The sequence below is a fragment of the Lacerta agilis genome, chromosome 2, assembly GCF_009819535.1.
Source record: "Lacerta agilis isolate rLacAgi1 chromosome 2, rLacAgi1.pri, whole genome shotgun sequence".
In the NCBI taxonomy this organism is placed as follows: domain Eukaryota; kingdom Metazoa; phylum Chordata; class Lepidosauria; order Squamata; family Lacertidae; genus Lacerta; species Lacerta agilis.
In genome coordinates this window covers 109755931-109775660 of record NC_046313.1, presented here as the reverse complement: position 1 = coordinate 109775660, position 19730 = coordinate 109755931, and the positions used below count along the sequence as shown (strand labels likewise).

General features: G+C 49.8%; 2 protein-coding genes across 13 annotated transcripts in view; both read left to right on the top strand.

Moving 5' to 3' along the window:
- Positions 1-19730, top strand: part of LOC117042654 (oocyte zinc finger protein XlCOF6-like) — a 663370-nt gene that overhangs the window by 512140 nt on the left and 131500 nt on the right. The gene's annotated exons all lie outside the window — the stretch shown is intronic.
- TNXB (tenascin XB) overlaps positions 1-19730 on the top strand; it is a 113333-nt gene that overhangs the window by 26869 nt on the left and 66734 nt on the right. For 10 of the 12 annotated variants that reach the window (XM_033142158.1, XM_033142156.1, XM_033142155.1 and 7 more), the window contains exons 2-7: positions 10547-10997; positions 11979-12653; positions 13801-13913; positions 14568-14721; positions 16295-16576; positions 18280-18972. In XM_033142158.1, coding sequence (XP_032998049.1) covers positions 10556-10997; positions 11979-12653; positions 13801-13913; positions 14568-14721; positions 16295-16576; positions 18280-18972 — 2359 coding nt within the window. In that variant the 5' untranslated portion in view covers positions 10547-10555. The remainder of the gene's footprint in view (positions 1-10546; positions 10998-11978; positions 12654-13800; positions 13914-14567; positions 14722-16294; positions 16577-18279; positions 18973-19730) is intronic. The other 2 variants (XM_033142162.1, XM_033142159.1) reach the window with 1 other exon arrangement.

Below are 19730 nucleotides of genomic sequence, written 5' to 3'. Positions count from 1 at the left end.
CTAGTCACCCAACTCCTCTAGCTTTTTGGGGGAGGAAAAGACAGCCTCCATTCAGTCAAGCATGAAGCGTGATCAGAGATCAACAGGTTCCAGCAAGGCATATACACCCAAGGAAGGGACAGAGCAGGGGCAGAGAGAGGGTTGTGGCTGGAGAGGTTCCCAAGGGCCACATAGAAAGGTCTGGATTGGGCACATTTCCGCCCGCGCCCCATACCTGAGCCTGTAGTCCTTTCTCCCTGATCCACCCTCCACTGCCAACTGTTGCTGCTCCTACGCCATCATTCCCACCACCTGCTGATTTGTGAGGCAGCCATTGAGCAAACAGACTGTGCTCAATGCACCACTGTAGTCTCTTGCTTGGTCATCCCCTCTGGGCCAGAAGGAGAGGCAGGGAGACACAGTGTTGCAGTGGTGAGGAAGAGGAGAAGGTCCCAGGGGCTCTTGCCAGTGGGTGCCCTGGGTCCCTGAAGGGTCCCGACCAAGCCAACCCTCGACACCTGCACTCACGACTCTCCCATGCAGGCAAGGTCCCTGTGAGGTATAGGCTTAACTGTAATACCACTATTCTAATTATAGGTGGCGCTGCGTCCAACTGAGGCAAGTGGCTTATACTGCTGTCCTAGACTAAGGTTACCAGACGTCTCCGTTTCCCGGGGACAGTCCCCGGGTTTACAAATCAGTCCCCATACAAAATCCAGTGAAGTTGAAAAGCGTCCCCAGATTCATTGAAAAAAAAAATATGGTAACCTTATTCTAGACTGCTCTTTCGCAGCAAAGTTGTTCCGACCATTTTGGCCTGGCTTCATCTCTGAAATATACTGACACCCCCCCCCCCCCAGTTCAGTCCCTGGCATCTTCAACTGAAAGGGACTGAGATATAGGGTTCTTGGGTGAGACTCTGAAGAGCAGCCGTGAGCCAGGACAGACAACGTTGGGGTAGATCGGTAGTGGGGAACCATTGATGCGGCCCTTGCGGCTTCTCTACGTGGCCCTTGGGCACACACCCCATTTCCAGACCACCCCTCCCCTCACAGCGCTGCATTTCCCTGCACCCTTAATAGCCACAATTCCCAGAATTATTTTAAAAGCGCTTTAAATGGGTGATGTGTACTCCAGCCTTTTCATCGGTAGGTTCCCCCCTCCCAGATTTTTTTTTTTTAAAAAAATAGATAACAGAGGCTTATAAAATTTTGTGAAAGTGGCTCTGGGGATGCTTTCCGCCCCTCTTCGATATTATCAGAACCTGGGGTCATCCAGTGAAACGGATCAGCAGGAGATTCTGGAAAAGTCAAAAGAAACACTCTGCTTCACACGCCCTGCACAGATAACTTAGGAATTTATGAACACCCTGATGGGATGATAGCCATAAAGACATAATAAGAGCCCTTCTGGGTGGGGGAAAATGGCTCATCTACTTCCCACTGGCCAACTCAGATTCCTTTGGGAAGCTCACAAGCAGGACCTGAGCACAGCAGCACTATCTCTGCATTTGTGGTTCCCAACAACTGCTATTCAGAGGCATATGGTGCCTCTGGCGGTGGAGACAGAAAATACCCATAATTCCTAGTAACTGCAATGTAATGAAAACTCTTTGAACATATTAAGCTACCCATAGGTATATTCTGGCTGTTTCTCTGCGAGTCCCTGCACCTTGTATGATGACCACCCAAGCTCCCGTCACAGAGGCTGTTTTGCTTCATTTTAAAGCAAGAGAGGTTTCTAACTCTTTTGAAGTTATAAATTTCTTCCAACCATTTGGGATCATCAGTGGAGGGATGAGACCTCTACACACACACACACACACACACACACACACACGTCCTGCTCCAGTGCCTTGAATAGCTGGGCTGACGTACAGATATGTAGCAGGTCACAACTCTCCCCGCCCCCCCAGCCCTGATTTCCATGCCAAGAAAAACCTCCCTTCCTAAATTTCCGTTTATGAGGCTGCTGCAAAAGACCATTAAAATGCTCTTAGCGCTGGCGATCATACAAGCAGGGTGCAAACTAAAAATAAAAGGCGTCAACGAGCATAAAAGAGTGTCCCACCCCTGCTAGGGATGGAGAAACCTGTCAATTTCGGTTTCTCTCAGCTTCGTATTTCCCCCAATCTTTTTGGTTCAGTTCTCCATATCAGTGTGTGTGTGTGTGTTTAAAGTCTTAAAGTACGTTTCCGAGCACAATTCAAAGTGTTGGTGTTGACCTTTAAAGCCCTAAACGGCCTCGGTCCTGTATACCTGAAGGAGCGTCTCCACCCCCATCATTCAGCCCGGACACTGAGATCCAGTGCCGAGGGCCTTCTGGCGGTTCCCTCACTGCGAGAAGCAAAACTACAGGGAACCAGGCAGAGGGCCTTCTCGGTAGTGGCGCCCGCCCTGTGGAACGCCCTCCCGTCAGAAGTCAAGGGAATAAACAACTACCTGACATTCAGAAAACACCTAAAGGCAGCCCTGTTTAGGGAAGTTTTTAATTTGTGACTCTGTATTGTATTTTGATATTTGTTGGAGGCCGCCCAGAGTGGCTGGGGAGACCCGGCCAGATGGGCGGGGTATAAATAATAAATTATTATTATTATTATTAGTGAAAATTCGTTTTGTTTCATACGCACATTTTCTTCGCAAAGCAATTTCCTTTAATATGTTGTTGTTCAGTCGTTCAGTCATGTCCGATTCTTCGTGACCCCATGGACCAAAGCACGCCAGGCACGCCTATCCTTCACTGCCTCTCGTAGTTTGGCCAAACTCATGTTGGTAGCTTTGAGAACACTGTCCAACCATCTCATCCTCTGTCATCCCCTTCTCCTTGTGCCCTCCATCTTTCCCAACACCAGGGTCTTTTCTAGGGAGTCTTCTCTTCTGGAGCCTCAACTTCAGGATCTGCCCTTCCAGTGAGCACTCAGGGCCGATTTCCTTGAGAATGGATAGGTTTGATCTTCTTGCAGTCCATGGGACTCTCAAGAGTCTCCTCCAGCACCATAATTCAAAAGCATCAATTCTTCGGCGATCAGCCTTCTTTATGGTCCAGCTCTCACTTCCGTACATTACTACTGGGAAAACCATAGCTTTAACTATACGGAACTTTGTCGGCAAAGTGATGTCTTTGCTTTTTAAGATGCTGTCTAGGTTTGTCATTGCTTTTCTCCCAAGAAGCAGGCGTCTTCTAATTTCGTGACCGCTGTCACCATCTGCAGTGATCATGGAACCCAAGAAAGTGAAATCTCTCACTGCCTCCATTTCTTCCCCTTCTATTTGCCAGGAGGTGATGGGACCAGTGGCCATGATCTTAGTTTTTTTGATGTTAAGCTTCAGACCATATTTTGCGCTCTCCTCTTTCACCCTCATTAAAAGGTTCTTTAATTCCTCCTCACTTTCTGCCATCAAGGTTGTATCATCAGCATATCTGAGGTTGTTGATATTTTTTCCGGCAATCTTAATTCCGGTTTGGGATTCATCCAGCCCAGCCTTTCGCATGATGAATTCTGCATATAAGTTAAATAAGCAGCGAGACAATATACAGCCTTGTCGTTCCTTTAATATACAGTAATGCATTTTTGGATGTCGCTTGGTTAGAGAACGGTGGTGCAAAATCGGGAGAAGTGCCAGTTTCAAGGGACGCCTTCGCTTTGGTGTTCATGTTCTTTCAGAAAGTGTGAAGTAGCAGATTTGCAGATAGGTTGTGCACCGAATGGAAGTTTCTACCCCTTCCTTTCTCAGAGCATGCACAGAGTGCTTCCCCACCCCACCCCGGCTCACTTCTCTGCCTGAGGAACTGTATCCTGTAAAGAGGTCCCTTGGCATCGAGGTCTGTTCTGTCCCAATTCAGAATCCTACTTAATCCCCCTTCAGGCTGGACGTATGGTTAGGCGACAGAATTGGCTTGTGGCGGGAAATACCGGGCCGATGAATCAGCACCGACACTCCTGCCCCCACCCAGCACGTGGCGGTTATGTGCAGCGTGGGGGGAGGGGAATGTGTGGGTCTGATTTATCGGAAGGAGCATCAATACCAATCGTTTCAAACCTCTCTCAGTCAAAGAGGCGGCCTGGGGGCTGAGGGGAGAGGGGCAGGCCGGGCCTACCGAATCCTCTCAGTTTTGGCAACGGTGGCGAGAGAGTTTGCAAACGGAGGGAAGGGAAATTTGGAAGGCGAGGCGCCTGGTGCTGCTCTCCTGCTGAGTCCTTCTGTAAGAGGCTATTCATATTGAAGCATAAGAGGAGAACAGGCGTTTTATTTACTCCCAATAAGTAACGGAGCAGCCCCTGGAGGGAACGAAGGGAAGTCCAGGAAAGTTTATTGGAAAAATTGCAGCACTTCGGGCCAACAGCTGGAATAATAATAAAGCTGGTGCAGGAGCTCAGATGTTTGTTAACTCCCATGGATTCCAGCAGTGCGCTGACCCGAAGGGAGAGGGGAAATGTTAATTCCCCATTATAGAGTAAGGTTAATTCAGGATAGGGTCTCTCGCAACCATTCCGCCCCCCTTCCATTTCCTAGACCAGCTGCATGGCAGGCAGAAATTCTATTGGTTAAGCTTTCTCCATCTTCTTCTTCCCTGGCAGGAAGCTTCAGCTGCTGGTTTTGTTTTGTTTGCTGCCTTGTGGTTGTTAAAATGGTACTTTTGAGTGGGGGGGGGGAAGCAGGTGGGTCCTAAAAATAGGTATCGCAGGTGTCAAAGGCTAGGCTAAGAAAGAGCATCTTCGGCGCATGACTTCAAGATTGAGTTACTGTGTTGCACTCTATGCGGCGCTTCCCTTGAGCTCGATCTGGAAGCGGCAGCTACTGCAGATTGCTGCAGCGTGATTGCTGACCAGAGCGAGACCCTGTCAGCATGTAGCACCTCAGCTTAGACATCTGCGCTGGCTGCCAATTTGATGCTGGGCCAAGTGCAAGGTGTTACTATTAGTATTTAAATTCCTTAATAGCTTGGGACCAGTCTATCTGCAAGATGGTTTTACCCAGGGATCAGCAAATTTTTTTCAGCCGTGGGCCGGTCCACTGTCCCTCAAACCATATGGTGGGCCGGACTATTTTTTTGAGGGGGGGGGTGAACAAATTTCTATGCCCCACAAATAACCCAGAGATGCATTTTAAATAAAAAGACACATTCTACTCATGTAAAAACACGCTGATTCCCGGACCATCCGCTGGCCGGATTTAGAAGGCGATTGGGCCGCATTCGGCCCACGGGCCTTAGGTTGCCTGCCCCTGGTTTTACCCCTTATAAGCCCCCTTGACCACTTCAGTCTGTGGTGCTGCATAAGACTTGTTTCGCATTGGTAAGAAAACCATCTTTTGCTCTATCGCCTACACTTTGGAACTCTCTGCTTATTGACACCAGGCAGGTTCCTTTGCTCAGCTCTTTTTAGCGCCTGGTTAAATATTTCTGTTCAGGCAAGCTTATCCAGATATTCAGAATGAGACATGTAAACTCTTATAGCTTATTGTTGATTTTATTTAGAATCATAGAATCATAGAATCATAGAGTTGGAAGAGACCACAAGGGCCATCCAGTCCAACCCCCTGCCAAGCAGGAAACACCATCAAAGCATTCCTGACAGATAGCTGTCAAGCCTCCGCTTAAAGACCTCCAAAGAAGGAGACTCCACCATACTCCTTGGCAGCAAATTCCACTGTCTGACAGCTCTTACTGTCAGGAAGTTCTTCCTAATGTTTAGGTGGAATCTTCTTTCTTGTAGTTTGAATCCATTGCCCCGTGTCCGCTTCTCTGGAGCAGCAGAAAACAACCTTTCACCCTCCTCTATATGACATCCTTTGATATATTTGAACATGGCTATCATATCACCCCTTAACCTTCTCTTCTCCTGGCTAAACATACCCAGCTCCCTAAGCCGTTCCTCATAAGGCATCGTTTCCAGGCCTTTGACCATTTTGGTTGCCCTCCTCTGGACACGTTCCAGCTTGTCAGTATCCTTCTTGAACTTCTTTACCTTTTGAGTCTTTTTGTATACCTGTTTTTAACTTTTATTGATATTTTTCCAGTATGCCACTAAAAAGCTTTATTACAGTCAAGCGCTTATATGAGTTGTATTCGACTAACTGTTACTCACAGTGTTGTTGTTGTTCAGTCGTGTCCGACTCTTCGTGATCCCATGGACCAGAGCACGCCAGGCACACCTATCCTTCACTGCCTCCCGCAGTTTGGCCAAACTCATGCTAGTCGCTTCGAGAACACCATCCAACCATCTCATCCTCTGTCATCCCCTTCTCCTTGTGCCCTCCATCTTTCCCAACATCAGGGTCTTTTCTAGGGAGTCTTTTCTTCTCATGAGGTGGCCAAAGTATTGGAGCCTCAACTTCGGGATCTGTCCTTCCAGTGAGCACTCCTTACAGTAGATACATTGAAATTAATGGCCCTAAATTCCTGTTTTTTAATCTTGATGGGTTTCCTCTGAGTAGCATTTCTGCTGCATACAACCCTATACATTTTGTTAAATAGATGGAAAATGCTGAAACCTATGCAATGAAGACTGGGGCAGATTTAGGGCTATGTGAGTGGTGCACATGCATTGAGCATTGAGCCCGGGGGGGGGGGCGCCGTCTCACAAGGTACTAGGTCCTAGAGTCCTTCTACCGCCTTCCCAAAGCTTAGTTAGCTCTTTCCTGGCTTTGGGAAGGAGGTAGGATTGCTCTGGGAACTTGCCAGAGCCTTGTGCTTCTTTCCCAAAGCCGGGCACTTCCTTACCTGCTTTTGGAAAGGCAGCGCAAGCGCTGAGAGCCAGTGTGGTGTAGTGGTTAAGAGCGGTAGACTCGTAATCTGGGGAACCGGGCTCGTGTCTCCACTCCTCCACATGCAGCTGCTGGGTGACCTTGGGCTAGTCACACTTCTCTCTGAAGTCTCTCAGCCCCACTCACCTCACAGAGTGTTTGTTGTGGGGGAGGAAGGGAAAGGAGAATGTGAGCCACTTTGAGACTCCTTCGGGTAGTGAAATGCGGGATATCAAATCCAAACTCTTCTTCTTCTTCTTCTTCTTCTTCTTCTTCTTCTTCTTCTTCTTCTTCTTCTTCTTGGAATGTTGGCTGGGAATTCTCTGTACCCAAGTCTGCTGCTAATGAAGGTGCCAGACACACTTCTGTGGGGAGGGAACTTATTGGCTGCCACAGAGAATTCCCTCTCCTGGCCTGCCCGCCCCCCTGAGATTTTGAGGGCCACGTCCTCTGCCAACATTAACACCTGAAAGGGTCTGCAGGGAAGGAGGTGGTCTTTCAGGAATTGAGGGCCTAAGTCATTTAGGGCTTTAAACATTAATGTAAGCACCTTGAACTGGGCCTGGGGGAAAACTGGCAACCATTACAGCTGTATTAAAGCAGCAAATTCAAAAATGGAGCCCCGCCCAGTAATCTGGCTGCTGCATTTTGGACCCACATAGAGTGCATTGCAGTGATCCAATTTGGTAGCTACCCACAACCTGGAGTACAGTGACCAATTCATTTCTGTGCGATAAGGGACGTCGATGGTGAGACAGTCATAGCTGGAAATAGGCAGTCCTAGCCACCGAGGCCATTGACAGTGTTGGATCGAGGAGTCTGAGGCCCAGGCGGCTATAAGTAAGGAAATCCCACAACCTCTGGAGGCAGGTCAGTCCACGGCTGCACTGCAGACTGTTGTCACAAGGAAGCTTTAAGGATAAGATTGCGCTCCCTCCATCTGTCCTGGCCCACTCTTATCTAATCCGTTTCTCCCCGTCTACCCTGCCAGCTTCCTCCACCATATCTGACTCCTGGCCACGTCTCTGCTTGCATTTCAGAGCACTCCGTGGCCTGTTCCCCCCCCCTTGCTGTGTACTGCTGTTCCTGCTTCCCAACTGCCTGGTTTTGGCGAGCGCTGTGGGTTCCCTGTCATGCCTCTGTTTTGCATTCCTGCTGTCCACATCAATGCGATTGGAGATACCTGCATTGTGCCTAACAATTCCCTAGCTGTTTTTTTTAATTCAGTGGTTGTGCTGCTGCAGGAGCAGGCATGAAAACCACCCCTTTCGGTGGGTTTCTCCAACCGAGGTTGCATTAAGGAGCAGCCTGTGTTTGTGTGTGTGTGTGTTTTAAGAGAGAGAGAGGTTTTAACACGCGTCAACAGACATGAATTTTCCTGAACTTCACAGTTGTTTTTATTTACTAAGAACAACTTCTGTTGGCTGGCTGGCTGTTCCTGGTTAATCACTTTCCCTTAAAAACAAAAACAAACAAACAAACAAACTTTAATTTTGTCTTCTGGATATCCTCCCCCCTTTTAATTAAATGGGGTTATGTTTAAAGGTAAAGGTAAAGGGACCCCTGACAGTTAGGTCCAGTTGTAGACGACTCTGGGGTTGCGGCACGCATCTTGTTTTACTGGCCGAGGAAGCTGGCGTACAGCATGACTAAGCCGCTTCCGGCGAAGCCAGAGCAGCACACAGAAACGCTGTTTACCTTCCCACCGGAGCGGTACCCATGCTAGGTTGGCAGGAGCAGGGACCAAGCAACGGGAGCTCACCCCGTCATGGGGATTCAAACCGCCAACCTTCTGATCAGCAAGCCCTAGGCTCTGTGGTTTAGACCACAGCACCAACCACGTCCCAGGGTTATATTTAGGGGTAGATAAATCAGTCAAATGCCATTTTCCCCAATCCCTCATTTTTTCCAATCTTGTTTCCACATTTCCCCAGCAATTCATCCATGAAAATTCATCAAACTCACAACTCCAGTTCTGCCAAAGGCTTTGATGTATAAATCAGATTGGCGCATAAGGCGAGCGACAGGTTACAAGAATCAGCAGGTGCACGAGAGCTTAAATATATGGTGCATTCAACGCTCTGTGGGTTCAAACCTGGCTTGGATGTAGCAGCCCTGTGACTGAAATTGAGGGCTTGTCCTCACTTCCGCTTGTCCTGTGCCTTTAGAAAGCATGGGAGGTTTTCTGTGTGACTCGCGCTTTCTAGACTTGGATCCGAGCAGCTTTCCCCCTTGCCCCTCTCCCTTCCCAGGGAAAATCTGCTCTTTAGTGCTAAACTGGAGCAAATGCCTATACTCTACGGAGAAAACCTGCATCACCATTTACTCTGAAGGAGCACTAAAGAGTGGTTTTCCCCTGGGGAAAGCAATGAGATAAGCGGAAGTCTGGATAAGCCCTCAGAGAGGAAGAGTTATGGCACAGGAACACAGGAAACTGCCTTATACTGAGTCAGAGCCACTGGTCCATCTAGCTCAGTGCTGTCTACACTGGCTGGCAGTGGCTCTCCAGGGTTTCAGGCGAAAACCCAGCCCTGCCTAGAGATGGGACCTTCTGCATGCAGATCGGATGCCCTACCACTGAGATACATCCCTTCCCCTACTAAGCAGTCATACATCATTCATTGCGCACCCATTTCCCTTTCACACACTGTGGCTACCGAGGAACATTTTATGCTGAATGTTTCAAGGTTGGAGCTTCTATCAACTCTGCTGTTTGCTGACTTAATTTTGTTTTTAATCTTCCTAAGCCACCCTGAGAGCTTTGGCTGAAGACTAGCCAATAAAGAACGAACCTTAAACAAACACATATTTTGAACTGTGGGTAACCTATTGTCGGACAATTATGTTTTTCTGCCGTAGCTTTAGCCAAAAGCACCCCCCCCCGGCTATTACATGAAAGCTGATTCGGTGTAGTGGGCAGCCAAGAGGTTGAGCAGTGAATCAGCAGGTCCATGGTTCAAATTTCGCCTCAACCATAAACTGACCCTAGTCATAGGAGCCAACTTCTAGGGGCCAAGGTCCCCTTGGGTCCTCCAATAAAATTAGGGGGGCCCCCAAGTTGATGGGCATTGCCATTCAAATGGTATGGGTGTGCCCATGTGGGAGGGGGGCCTTATCTGGGCCCCCAAATATTTTATTAAAGTTGTCACCCCTAAATCTAGTACAGCATCCTGTTCTCACCGTGGCCAACCAGACATAAGGTGGACATGAGCCAACAGCTCTCTGCCTACCTGCTATTCCCAGAAACAGTGGAGGTAGAAAAAAAATTAGGGAGTAAAAATTGTAGGGAGCAGTTGAGCTCATCAGATGCCTCTCGCCAGAGTAGTCATGGGAGTGGCCATTGCATGCAGCTAAATGCAGAACTGTCCAAATCATGCAGAACAGGGATTGAGAATACCTTCAGTCCTCCAGAAAGTTATGCTGTTCTAAAATTCCCACCACCTCTAAACCAGTGGCCATGACAGTGACAGGATGACAGACCTTGGAGCGGCATATGGTTCTTTATAATAATAGGTACTCCTCAGGTGGGAAGGTAAACGGCGTTTCCGTACGCTGCTCTGGTTCATCAGAAGCGGCTTTGTCATGCTGGCCACATGACCCGGAAGCTGTACGCCGGCTCCCTCAGCCAGTAACGCGAGATGAGCGCTGCAACCCCAGAGTCGGACATGACTGGACCTAATGGTCAGGGGTCCCTTTACTTTACTTTACTTCCATTGTAATCAAGAAAACAGATGCAATATTCCAAATAACCGAATGCACCTTCAGAGCCATTTTGTCGGCCCTCATCCATCCATCTTTTTTTACTGCCATTTCTCTCACAGGTCTAGAGCATGGGGAGACAACCAAGACCCATGCCCTTCCTTCTGTTCCTCTTCTGGCTGGGGACCTCTTGGGAGGCGCATGTGCCCCACCGGGTCATCCCCTCCAACGCTACCGTTTTCTCTCATATCTACACGATAAAGCTGAAGGGAGATGGCACCGAGGATGAGGGAGCCTCCTCTGCACCCCAAGAGGCGCTGGGCCCTCCTGGCTCCTCCAGGGGAGGAGGCCTTTATGAGCACACACTGGAAGGGCCAGACCAGGAGCATGTGGTCTTCACTCACCGCATCAACCTGCCCCAGCAGTCCTGTGGGTGCCCACCTGGTACCGAGGACACCCAGGACCTCTTGAGACGGCTGCAGGCACTAGAGAACGAAGTGCGGTCACTGCGGGACACCTGCCAGGCTGGGGGAGGCTGCTGCCCTGCGACCAGCAGTTCCCAGGCTAGTACAGGTAAGGCCTTGGAGAGGGTATGCGGCACCAAAGTGACCTCCCTGGGGCACAAGGAAACCTACCTCACAGGGTTCTTGTGGGGATGAAATGCGGGTGGGAGAGAACCCTGTATGCCACTACAGTTTCTTCCAGGGGAAGAAGACTCAGAGTCTGGGGAGTGGTGGTGGAGGGAGAAGACTGGGAGGAGGAGGTATCAGAAGCTGAAGATGTAGCAGTGTTTGGTGAGCTGGAAGACTCTGTGGCAATGTCCAGAATGAGAGGCAGAACCTGAGGAGGTCAAGAGGCAGAGATGAGTCAGGCTGGTAAAGAGTCACAGGTGTCTCCCACTCCTGCTGCAACAAGCTCTCCTCCCCTCTGGTCTTCCAGAACCAGAAGAGGCATGAAAAGGGCAGAGGAGAGGTTGGCTTCACACAAGTGCAGTCTCTGATTGCTTGGGAAAAACCCTGGAGATGATGGGACTTGGGCAGCTGTGAGGAGACGGGAACCTTCAGTCTTAGCAACTGCGTCATAGGAGCAAGGCCTACTAGAGATGAGCTGCTGTGCTCATTAGGCCTGACCCTCCTGTTTCTATTGTGTTTTTGGTAATAAAGAGTTACCGGTAACTCCAACTTGCACAGTGTGATTTACTGCTGGCTCGTTCCTGACAGGCATGATATATAGGCAATACAGTCGTACCTTGGTTCTTGAACGCCTTGTGACTCCCAAATGCCGCAAACCCGGAAGTAAGTGTTCCGGTTTGCGAACGTTCTTTGGAACCCAAATGTATGATGCGGCTTCCGTGGCTTCTGATTGAGTGCAGAAAGCTCACGCCTTGGTTTCAAACATTTTCGGAAGTCAAATGGAACGGAACGGATTCCATTCGAGAACCAAGGTATGACTCTATGTGCAAATAAATAAACCCACAAGATGTTTATGTGTGGCCTGGCTTTCAATCCTTGACCCGCTTCTCCCCCTCCCTACTGTCTCTCGCCCCTCACCTAGGCCAGACGGACACCCGCACCTTGTGCTCGAACCATGGTTCCTTCGACCTCTCCCGCTGCCTGTGCGAATGCGAGGCAGGCTGGAGTGGCCCCACCTGTGCCGAGCCAACCTGCCCAGGTGGCTGTGGCGGCGCCCAGCGTGGCAAGTGCACAAACGGGCGCTGCCAGTGCCGCCCCGGCTATTCCGGTGCCCGCTGCGAGGAGCCACCTTCCTGCCCAGACGACTGCAACGACCAAGGGCGCTGCGTGGACGGGCGCTGCACCTGCTTCCCTGGCTACGTTGGACCTTCCTGTGCTGACCCGGCCTGCCCGCAGGACTGCCAAGGTCATGGCCGATGTGTGGATGGGCAGTGCGTGTGTGACCCTGGTTACTCTGGGCCTGACTGCGGGAGCCGGGCCTGCCCCAGCAACTGCAACCGGCGGGGAGAGTGCCACAACGGGCGGTGCCTCTGTGAGCCCGGCTTCACGGGCCCAGCTTGCGGAACCAAGGCCTGCCCAAACGACTGCAGCCAGAGAGGCCGCTGCCTGAAAGGAGCCGTGTGCGCCTGCCACAAGGGGTATACCGGGCCAGACTGTGGGCAACTGGCATGTCCAGAGGACTGCAGTGGCCGCGGGGAGTGCCAGAATGGAGTGTGCCTCTGTCATGATGGTTATTCAGGAGAAGACTGTTCCATAGGTAGGTCAGAGACACCTCAAGATGAAATCACTGCGGCCCAGTGGCTCAGGGTGTTGGGTTAGCTTCTCTTGCCCTCAGGCTATTTTGCATGTTCCCCTGACACACCTCAGGTCAAACCGTGTAAGTGAGAGCAAGCCTTTGTTTTTCATAAGGGAATAGTTATCTTGTTCATCAATAGTAGGCAGCATACTGAACAAGCTTTTACATCTGGTATGAAAAGGTCTCTGATTTAGTGCTCATTTTTATTTCATTTAGGTGTTAACCCATCCTATTTTTTGTGATTGTATTTTTTAAAATAATTATACATTTAAAAAGTCATTATACTTGCATTCATTTTTTTAAAAATCTGCTTTTAATGTTTCGTTTTAAATTGTTGTGACCTGCCCTGGGATATTGGGGTGAAGCACAAGCAATTATTATTATTATTATTATTATTATTATTATTATTATTATTAATAATAATAATAATTTTATATTGGTTTTTAAATCTGTCTTTAGGTTTTTGTTGTTTTGTTCTTAAAACAATCGTTTTTAATGGTGTGTACATAAATCACCTTGAGGTGAACATAATTCGTGAATAAAATCATCTTAATTATCATAGTCAGGCATTCTGGTCACCCGATCACAGTCTTTCCTGCCGTGGTGTGATGTATTGTATTTCCATTTTTATTATCCCCCCCTAAATTTGCATCTATACATATACAGTGGTACCTCAGGTTAAGTACTTAATTCGTTTTGGAGGTCTGTTCTTAACCTGAAACTGTTCTTAACCTGAAGCGCCATTTTAGCTAATGGGGGCCTCCTGCTGCCGCTGTGCCGCCAGAGCACAATTTCTGTTCTTATCCTGAAGCAAAGTTCTTAACCTGAAGCGTTATTTCTGGGTTAGTGGAGTCTGTAACCTGAAGCGTCTGTAACCTGAAGCGTATGTAACTCGAGGTACCACTGTACTGTATAATTGCATATGCAAATGGCATGCAAGTTCTAGCCACCCTAGGCATCAGGGCTTTTATCTTGCTGAGGTTCAGATCAATACGCTTTTGGGGGACATGTTGGGGAGGGTGAGTGTTAAAAGAAAGCTGGAGATAAATTTGGTTTTCGACTCTCTTCTGTCTCCCCACCACCCTCCTCTTGCTCTTGACCTGAACAGAGATTCCATCCATTGGCATCCATGTGAAAAATCGAGATGAGACGTCCTTCCGCTTGGAGTGGAACCGCCCGGAAGTATCTGTGGATGCGTATGAAATTCATGTGAAGCCCACAGTAAGCAACCACTTTTTGGGACAATGTACTTCCACAAAAAGCAGGGAAGGGTAGAGATTGTGAGGGTGTGTCTTTGAGCAGGGGCCTTCATTCATTTGGGTAGAAAAAATGGTGAATGGTGTATGGGGGGAGGGGGAATAGAGGTATATCAGGGCTGGCCCTAACATTAGCTAGAGTGAGGCGGCCACTTCATGAGGCAGATGCTGAGGGGGGCTCCAGTGAGATGTTGGAGGGCAGAGCTGGTTGCGCTATGCAGCTCGCACTGTGACAACTAAGCTAGCTTGCTGTCCTCAGTTGTGGTGGAGGATGCTGCCATATGATTCATGCTGAAGTAAGATCCGATTGCCCCTCCGGATGGTATCTGTAAGTGGGCTAGGGGCGCACCATTTTGTCTCAAGCAGCATAATATCTTGGGCTGGTGTTGAGGTCTCTCTTAACACTAGAACGCCATCCAGTGAACCCAGGTTGTGAGAGATTCAGGAGTGACAGAAAGGTCTTCTTCACGCTGTGCGTGGTTGAAATGTGACATTTGCTTTAATCAGACCCGGCTGCGTGTGTGTATCAACACAACCGGGCACTGCCCGGAGGTGCGTTCTTGGGTGTTTCCTTCTGGTGCCGAAAAGTTACTCAGCACCTTTCTCTTCTGATGTGCAGCGGGATCAGCAGGCAGGTGAATCAGTACGTCTGTCTGGTACGGAGACAGGCTTTGAACGCAGAGGGCTGATGCCGGGAGAGGAATACACTGTCACTGTCCGGGCAGAAAAGGGGCAACGCTACGGACCCCCAGTCACCCAGACCGTGCGTACACGTATGTAGCCTGGAGCAGCATGTTTCTCTTTTTCTCTCTTTTGCCCCTCTCCACCCTTGCGGCCTGCTCCCAGTTCAGCTTTAGGAGTGCCCATCTTCAGTCTAAATTACCCTCTGTGCGGCAGTGATGACGATGATCATACAATCATAGAATTGTAGTTGGAAGGGGTCCTGAGGATCACTTAGCCCAGCTCCCTGCAATGCAGGAATCTTTTTGCCCACAGCCTTCTCAGGGTGGGCTCAAACCAGCAACCTTCCGGTTAACAGCCAGAGGCACTGACCAAATGCACTGCACCACTTTATAACCCGCCTTTGCTCCTAGGAGCTACAGGCGGTGTACCAATTCTCCCTCTTCCCCTTTTATCCATAGGCAGAGAAATAGGGACACCCAAGATCACCCACAATATTCTGCTACACTTCTGGAAGTGGCCTTTTCATTGTGTGAAAGCTAAAATACAATGCAGAAATTAGCAGTTAGTGAAACATTTGGAAACAGAATGCACTGGTGTGCAAATGCAGTCTAATTCATGGAGGGTAAAGGCTCTGAGTGGTTACCAGTGGCGGACTTTGGGCTGTCACATTTCAGTGGTGCTCTGTGTGATGCCCAGTTTTGCCTCTGCTGCCTCTCGTGCTCCATTCTGCAGCATTGTTGTGGCGCCCCCTGCAGCCAGGGGCAGAGGAAGGTGGGGGCGATAGGAGCGCACCCCCCCATTGGCACGATCTGGGGGGCTCCATCACGGCTGCCCCCCGCCTGCGCTGGGCGCCACACCCCCAGAACACATGCCCCTTTGGGCGACACACCATGCCCCCAGAACACGTACTGCGCCCTCAGAATGCACGCCACGCCCCTTTGGGCAGCGTGCCATGCCCCCGGGACATGTGCCAGCCCCGCCCCGCCTGCTTCCCGCCCCCAGTGCCGGAGAATGAAGCTCCACCACTGCCTGCAGTGTGGCGCCCAGTGCAACCAAACTGGTTGCGCTATCCTAAAATGGCCTCTGTGGCTGCTAACCGCAATGGCTATGTTCTGCTTCCACTGTCACAGCCAGCATGCCTCTAAATAACAGCTGCTGGGAATCTCCAGTGTTGAGAGAAGGGGTGGTCCTGCTCTCAGGATTCCTTTTGGCACTGCGAGAACATGATGCCAGAGTATGATGGGCCCTTGGCCTGTTGCAGCTGCAGAGCTTCTCTTATGTTCTTATACCACCTTCCCCTGCACTTCTTCTTTGGCGGTTACTCGTAGCCAAGTAAGATTATCTTCCATGAACACGGTTTTCACAGTGAGACTGCTAGTGACTGTGGAGGCCAATTTGCCTTGAGAGAGTCTTTAAATCTCTTTTGTTGACCACCAGCATTATGCTTTCCAGTTTTAAGTTTGGAATAGAACTAAACACCTGTACTTCCTGTTACACCCTGTGCCAACAAATCAAGGTTCTAGTCCTCAGTTTTAAAGCGCTCTGCCTCTGCTCCGTCCCAGCTACCTTCATTCCGCACAAGCTCCTGCTGCCTCTAAGTGTCCTCCTGTCTCATTTCAGTGCCTTGTGTGCTATGTACATCTCTCCCCCTCCCCCTCCCAGGAGTAGCTCCTCCGCGTGGCCTGCAGTCGTCACAGGTGACAGAAAACTCCATGACCTTGGACTGGGAACCGCCAGCCTCTCGCCCTGATGGCTACATCCTGAGCTATGTGCCCCTGGTTGCCTCTCGGCCTGCCCAGGCCGTGAAGCGTGTGGAACTACCTGCAGCACCTGAACGCGTCACTCTGGATGAGCTGGAGAGTAGCACCCGATACCGTATCACCATGTTCGCCCGCCAGAGTGGCGAGAACAGCCGAGCCACCAGCATCATCGTCAGCACTACTGGTAGGGCCATGGGAGTGACGACTGGGAGCTAGGGTTGCCCCTTGTCTCAGCTGGGGATGCGGGATGATTCAGTTTGTACCAAAAGGCAGACCTACCTAATCCACACTTCCTGAAACAGTTTGCAATCCAGAACGCAGCAAAGGCAAAGGAAAGCAGAGCGCTCTTCCGAGTGACCCACTCACACTCCTGTTTTCAGTCCTGCAACCTAATGGGATGCCACTACTAAGTGCTTGATCTCTGCTGCAGATACCTCTAGTACAAAACTGGTAGGGAAACAGGACTGGGTTTCATAGTCCATGCCATCTGCTTCCCTAACATGCAAATCAATCCACATGTGAGGCTAGCAGGTGAGCTTATGGTGCCATGGATTATGCCATGTGGCAAGCGATTAAGGGAGAAGGATGGTTCAGAATGAGCAAAGGAGGCAGGTTTGCATTAAAATGTGAAGCTGACATTCTCAGCTTTCTGAAATAAGTGCATGAACTGAAACTCAGCTATCTTTCGAAATCTACAATTCTCCAGATTTTGATAAAGGACTAAAACCTGATGGTGAAATGAAAGAAACGGTCATAACAAAACTCAACAAATGTATACCTAGGCCCAGTGATTCTCCATTGTGACTTCCTATCTCCTTGTTAGGACCAGGGACCTGCTCATACCTTAGCTTAATGTGGATTGTGGACCTCTTGTGTCTCCTTTGATTCCCCCACGTCATTCTCCTCCAACTTCTGCTGTCCCACATTTTCTCCTCCCTACATTTGGAGATTCCCTATGCGATCGATGCAGCTTTCCTGTTTGGATTTTCAAAGCATGAGGAATCTCTGGGTTTAGGGGGGAGAAAGTGTGGGACAACAGCAGTTGGAGGAGAACACCACATGGACAAGGCCTGTATGTTCATCTGTCTCCAGCCTAGACAACAATGGTGGTGAAAAGGAGGCTCAGCATTGGAAGGCCACTGAGGCACCACCACCCCAACCTCATTCTGCCCTCAGCCAGTGCCCAACTACCCGCCTTCTTTCTTAAAACCAGTCCGGGGGTAGGCCCTGACTGTCACTTTCCTTCTCCTTTAAGCCCAGCAATGCCCCTTGAAAAACTCAGCAGGAAGGAGGATGGCGGCAAAGCTAGAACTAGCTGCCTCCACCTGCCATTGGATCTGGCTCTTGCCTGTCATTGGCTATGGATCTTCCTACTGTTGGGCTTCCCTGCCTTCCACCCCACTAGTCACACATTCGGTGCCTCTTATCTTTCACCATAATCTTTTCCCCATGCCTTTTCTATCCAAGTATTATTTTACCATCTCATTATTTCCTTTTGACAGCTGCAGTGGCTTGTGGTCAGAAGATGGCGTCCCTTACTCTCCCACACAGCCCCTTGTTCTTCCCTTCTCTTTACAGCTCACAGGTCTCTGGAGAACCAACGGACGGAAACGGCTACAAGGGTGATTTCTGAGGAGGGCTCAAACTAACTGCCTCGCTTTTATTCCAGCTGATGCGATAGCTTGAAGGAAGGTTCCTAAGAAGGAGTCAGCAGCATTCATTGCAGGCTGCTTCAGAAGGGGTGGATGGGTGGGAAACCAGGATATATTTTTTTTACCAATTGGGGCTCTACCTCCGATTGATTTACCACTTCCCATGCATCCCATCTCCACAGCTCACTTCCATCCCCTCCTTTGCTGTAACTGCCTCCATTTTTGATCCCACCAGCACCAGCTCCAAGCCAGCCAGTCCGCCAGTACTCCACACCACCCCCTTCTTCTTCCCACCGAAGGCCTGACTCCTCCTCCTCTGGGCCTGCAGCTGAGCAGCCGGGCAACAGGCCGCAGCCAGGCCGCAGCCCTTCCAACGTCGCCAAAGCTAAGGAGCTTTTCATGAAGAAAATGACAGAGAACATCTCGACCAAGCTCTCCCCGTACAACGGGACCCTCCTCGAGCGTTTGGAGAGCTACCTCCGTGCCATAAACTTCCCTCTCCATGGTAACCGGACCATACAGAGTGTGGCCAGGGACATATACATCTATCTAATTCTCCGGAAGCCAGAAGAGGTCATAGAGAGTTTCAAGGACCGGCTTGATAGAGAGACTGACGATTTGCTTCAGAAAACAGAATCCCCGACTGTGAGAGGAAGTTACTCCCACTCAGACCACCCCAAGCCAGCTGTAGTAGGCAGCTCCTCGGGCAGCATTGAGGTGTCTCTGGACAGCGTGAGAGGGGTATCTGACAACGTGGTCATCCTCTACCGCAATACGGGGACTGGAGAAGTAAGGGAGCTCGTGGTGCCTGGAGATTCCTCCAGAGCAGTTATCACCGGATTGGACCCTGGCACAACCTACCATGTGGAAATCCACGGGGTGCTGAAAGGACGTTCCTCTAAGTCATACTCCTTTATAACCGCCACAGGTACCAGGATGGGTAGGACATCCGTCTCCCAGGGTGGTTCGCTATCTCCTTCTTGCCTGTAATCATACAATCACATGCCTCGTCCGTGTTGCCACCAAACTGAATCTGTGTGCCATCCAGACATGTGTTGCTTTCGCATTCTCCAGAACAGGTGTGGGGAACCTTTTTTTTAAAGTCTCCATTCTCAGACCAAACGAGCAAGAGGCATTGTATTACATTTCAAGGACCCCTTCCAGCTAGTTGAAAAGACTTGAAGAGAGGGTGGAGCGTGACTGGCAAAGGTTGTGGCCTGGGGAGAGTGTGGCTCTGAGAACGTTCTGAGGGCCCGATTGAGGAGGGTAGAGGGCCGCATTCCACTCACAGACCTGAGGTTCCCCACCCCTGCTCCAGAAAGTCGTTCAGACAGTGGCCTGCTAATTGTTTTCTCTTTTTCCCAATCAACAGCTTTCTTGTCTTCCTCACTCGTATCGTTCTTCACGCAAATGTCACAGTGTCCACCAGCTAATTATCTTCTTCTTCCTGAAGCCAAATAATGCAATCACTTGTGGCTCCCGGATTTTTGTCCAATCTGTTTTTTGTGCTACACACTGCTTCTTGCAGTCACTGTGTTTACCTTTGCTCCTTGTCTGTGTTGCCACAAGATCGTCTGAATGTCTGTGAACCAAACTACGATAGTCTTTGGAGGGGATCTAAACCCAAAAACAAAACAAAACAAACAAACAAACAAAAAACAGTTGTGGTTGGACTCCAACTCCCAT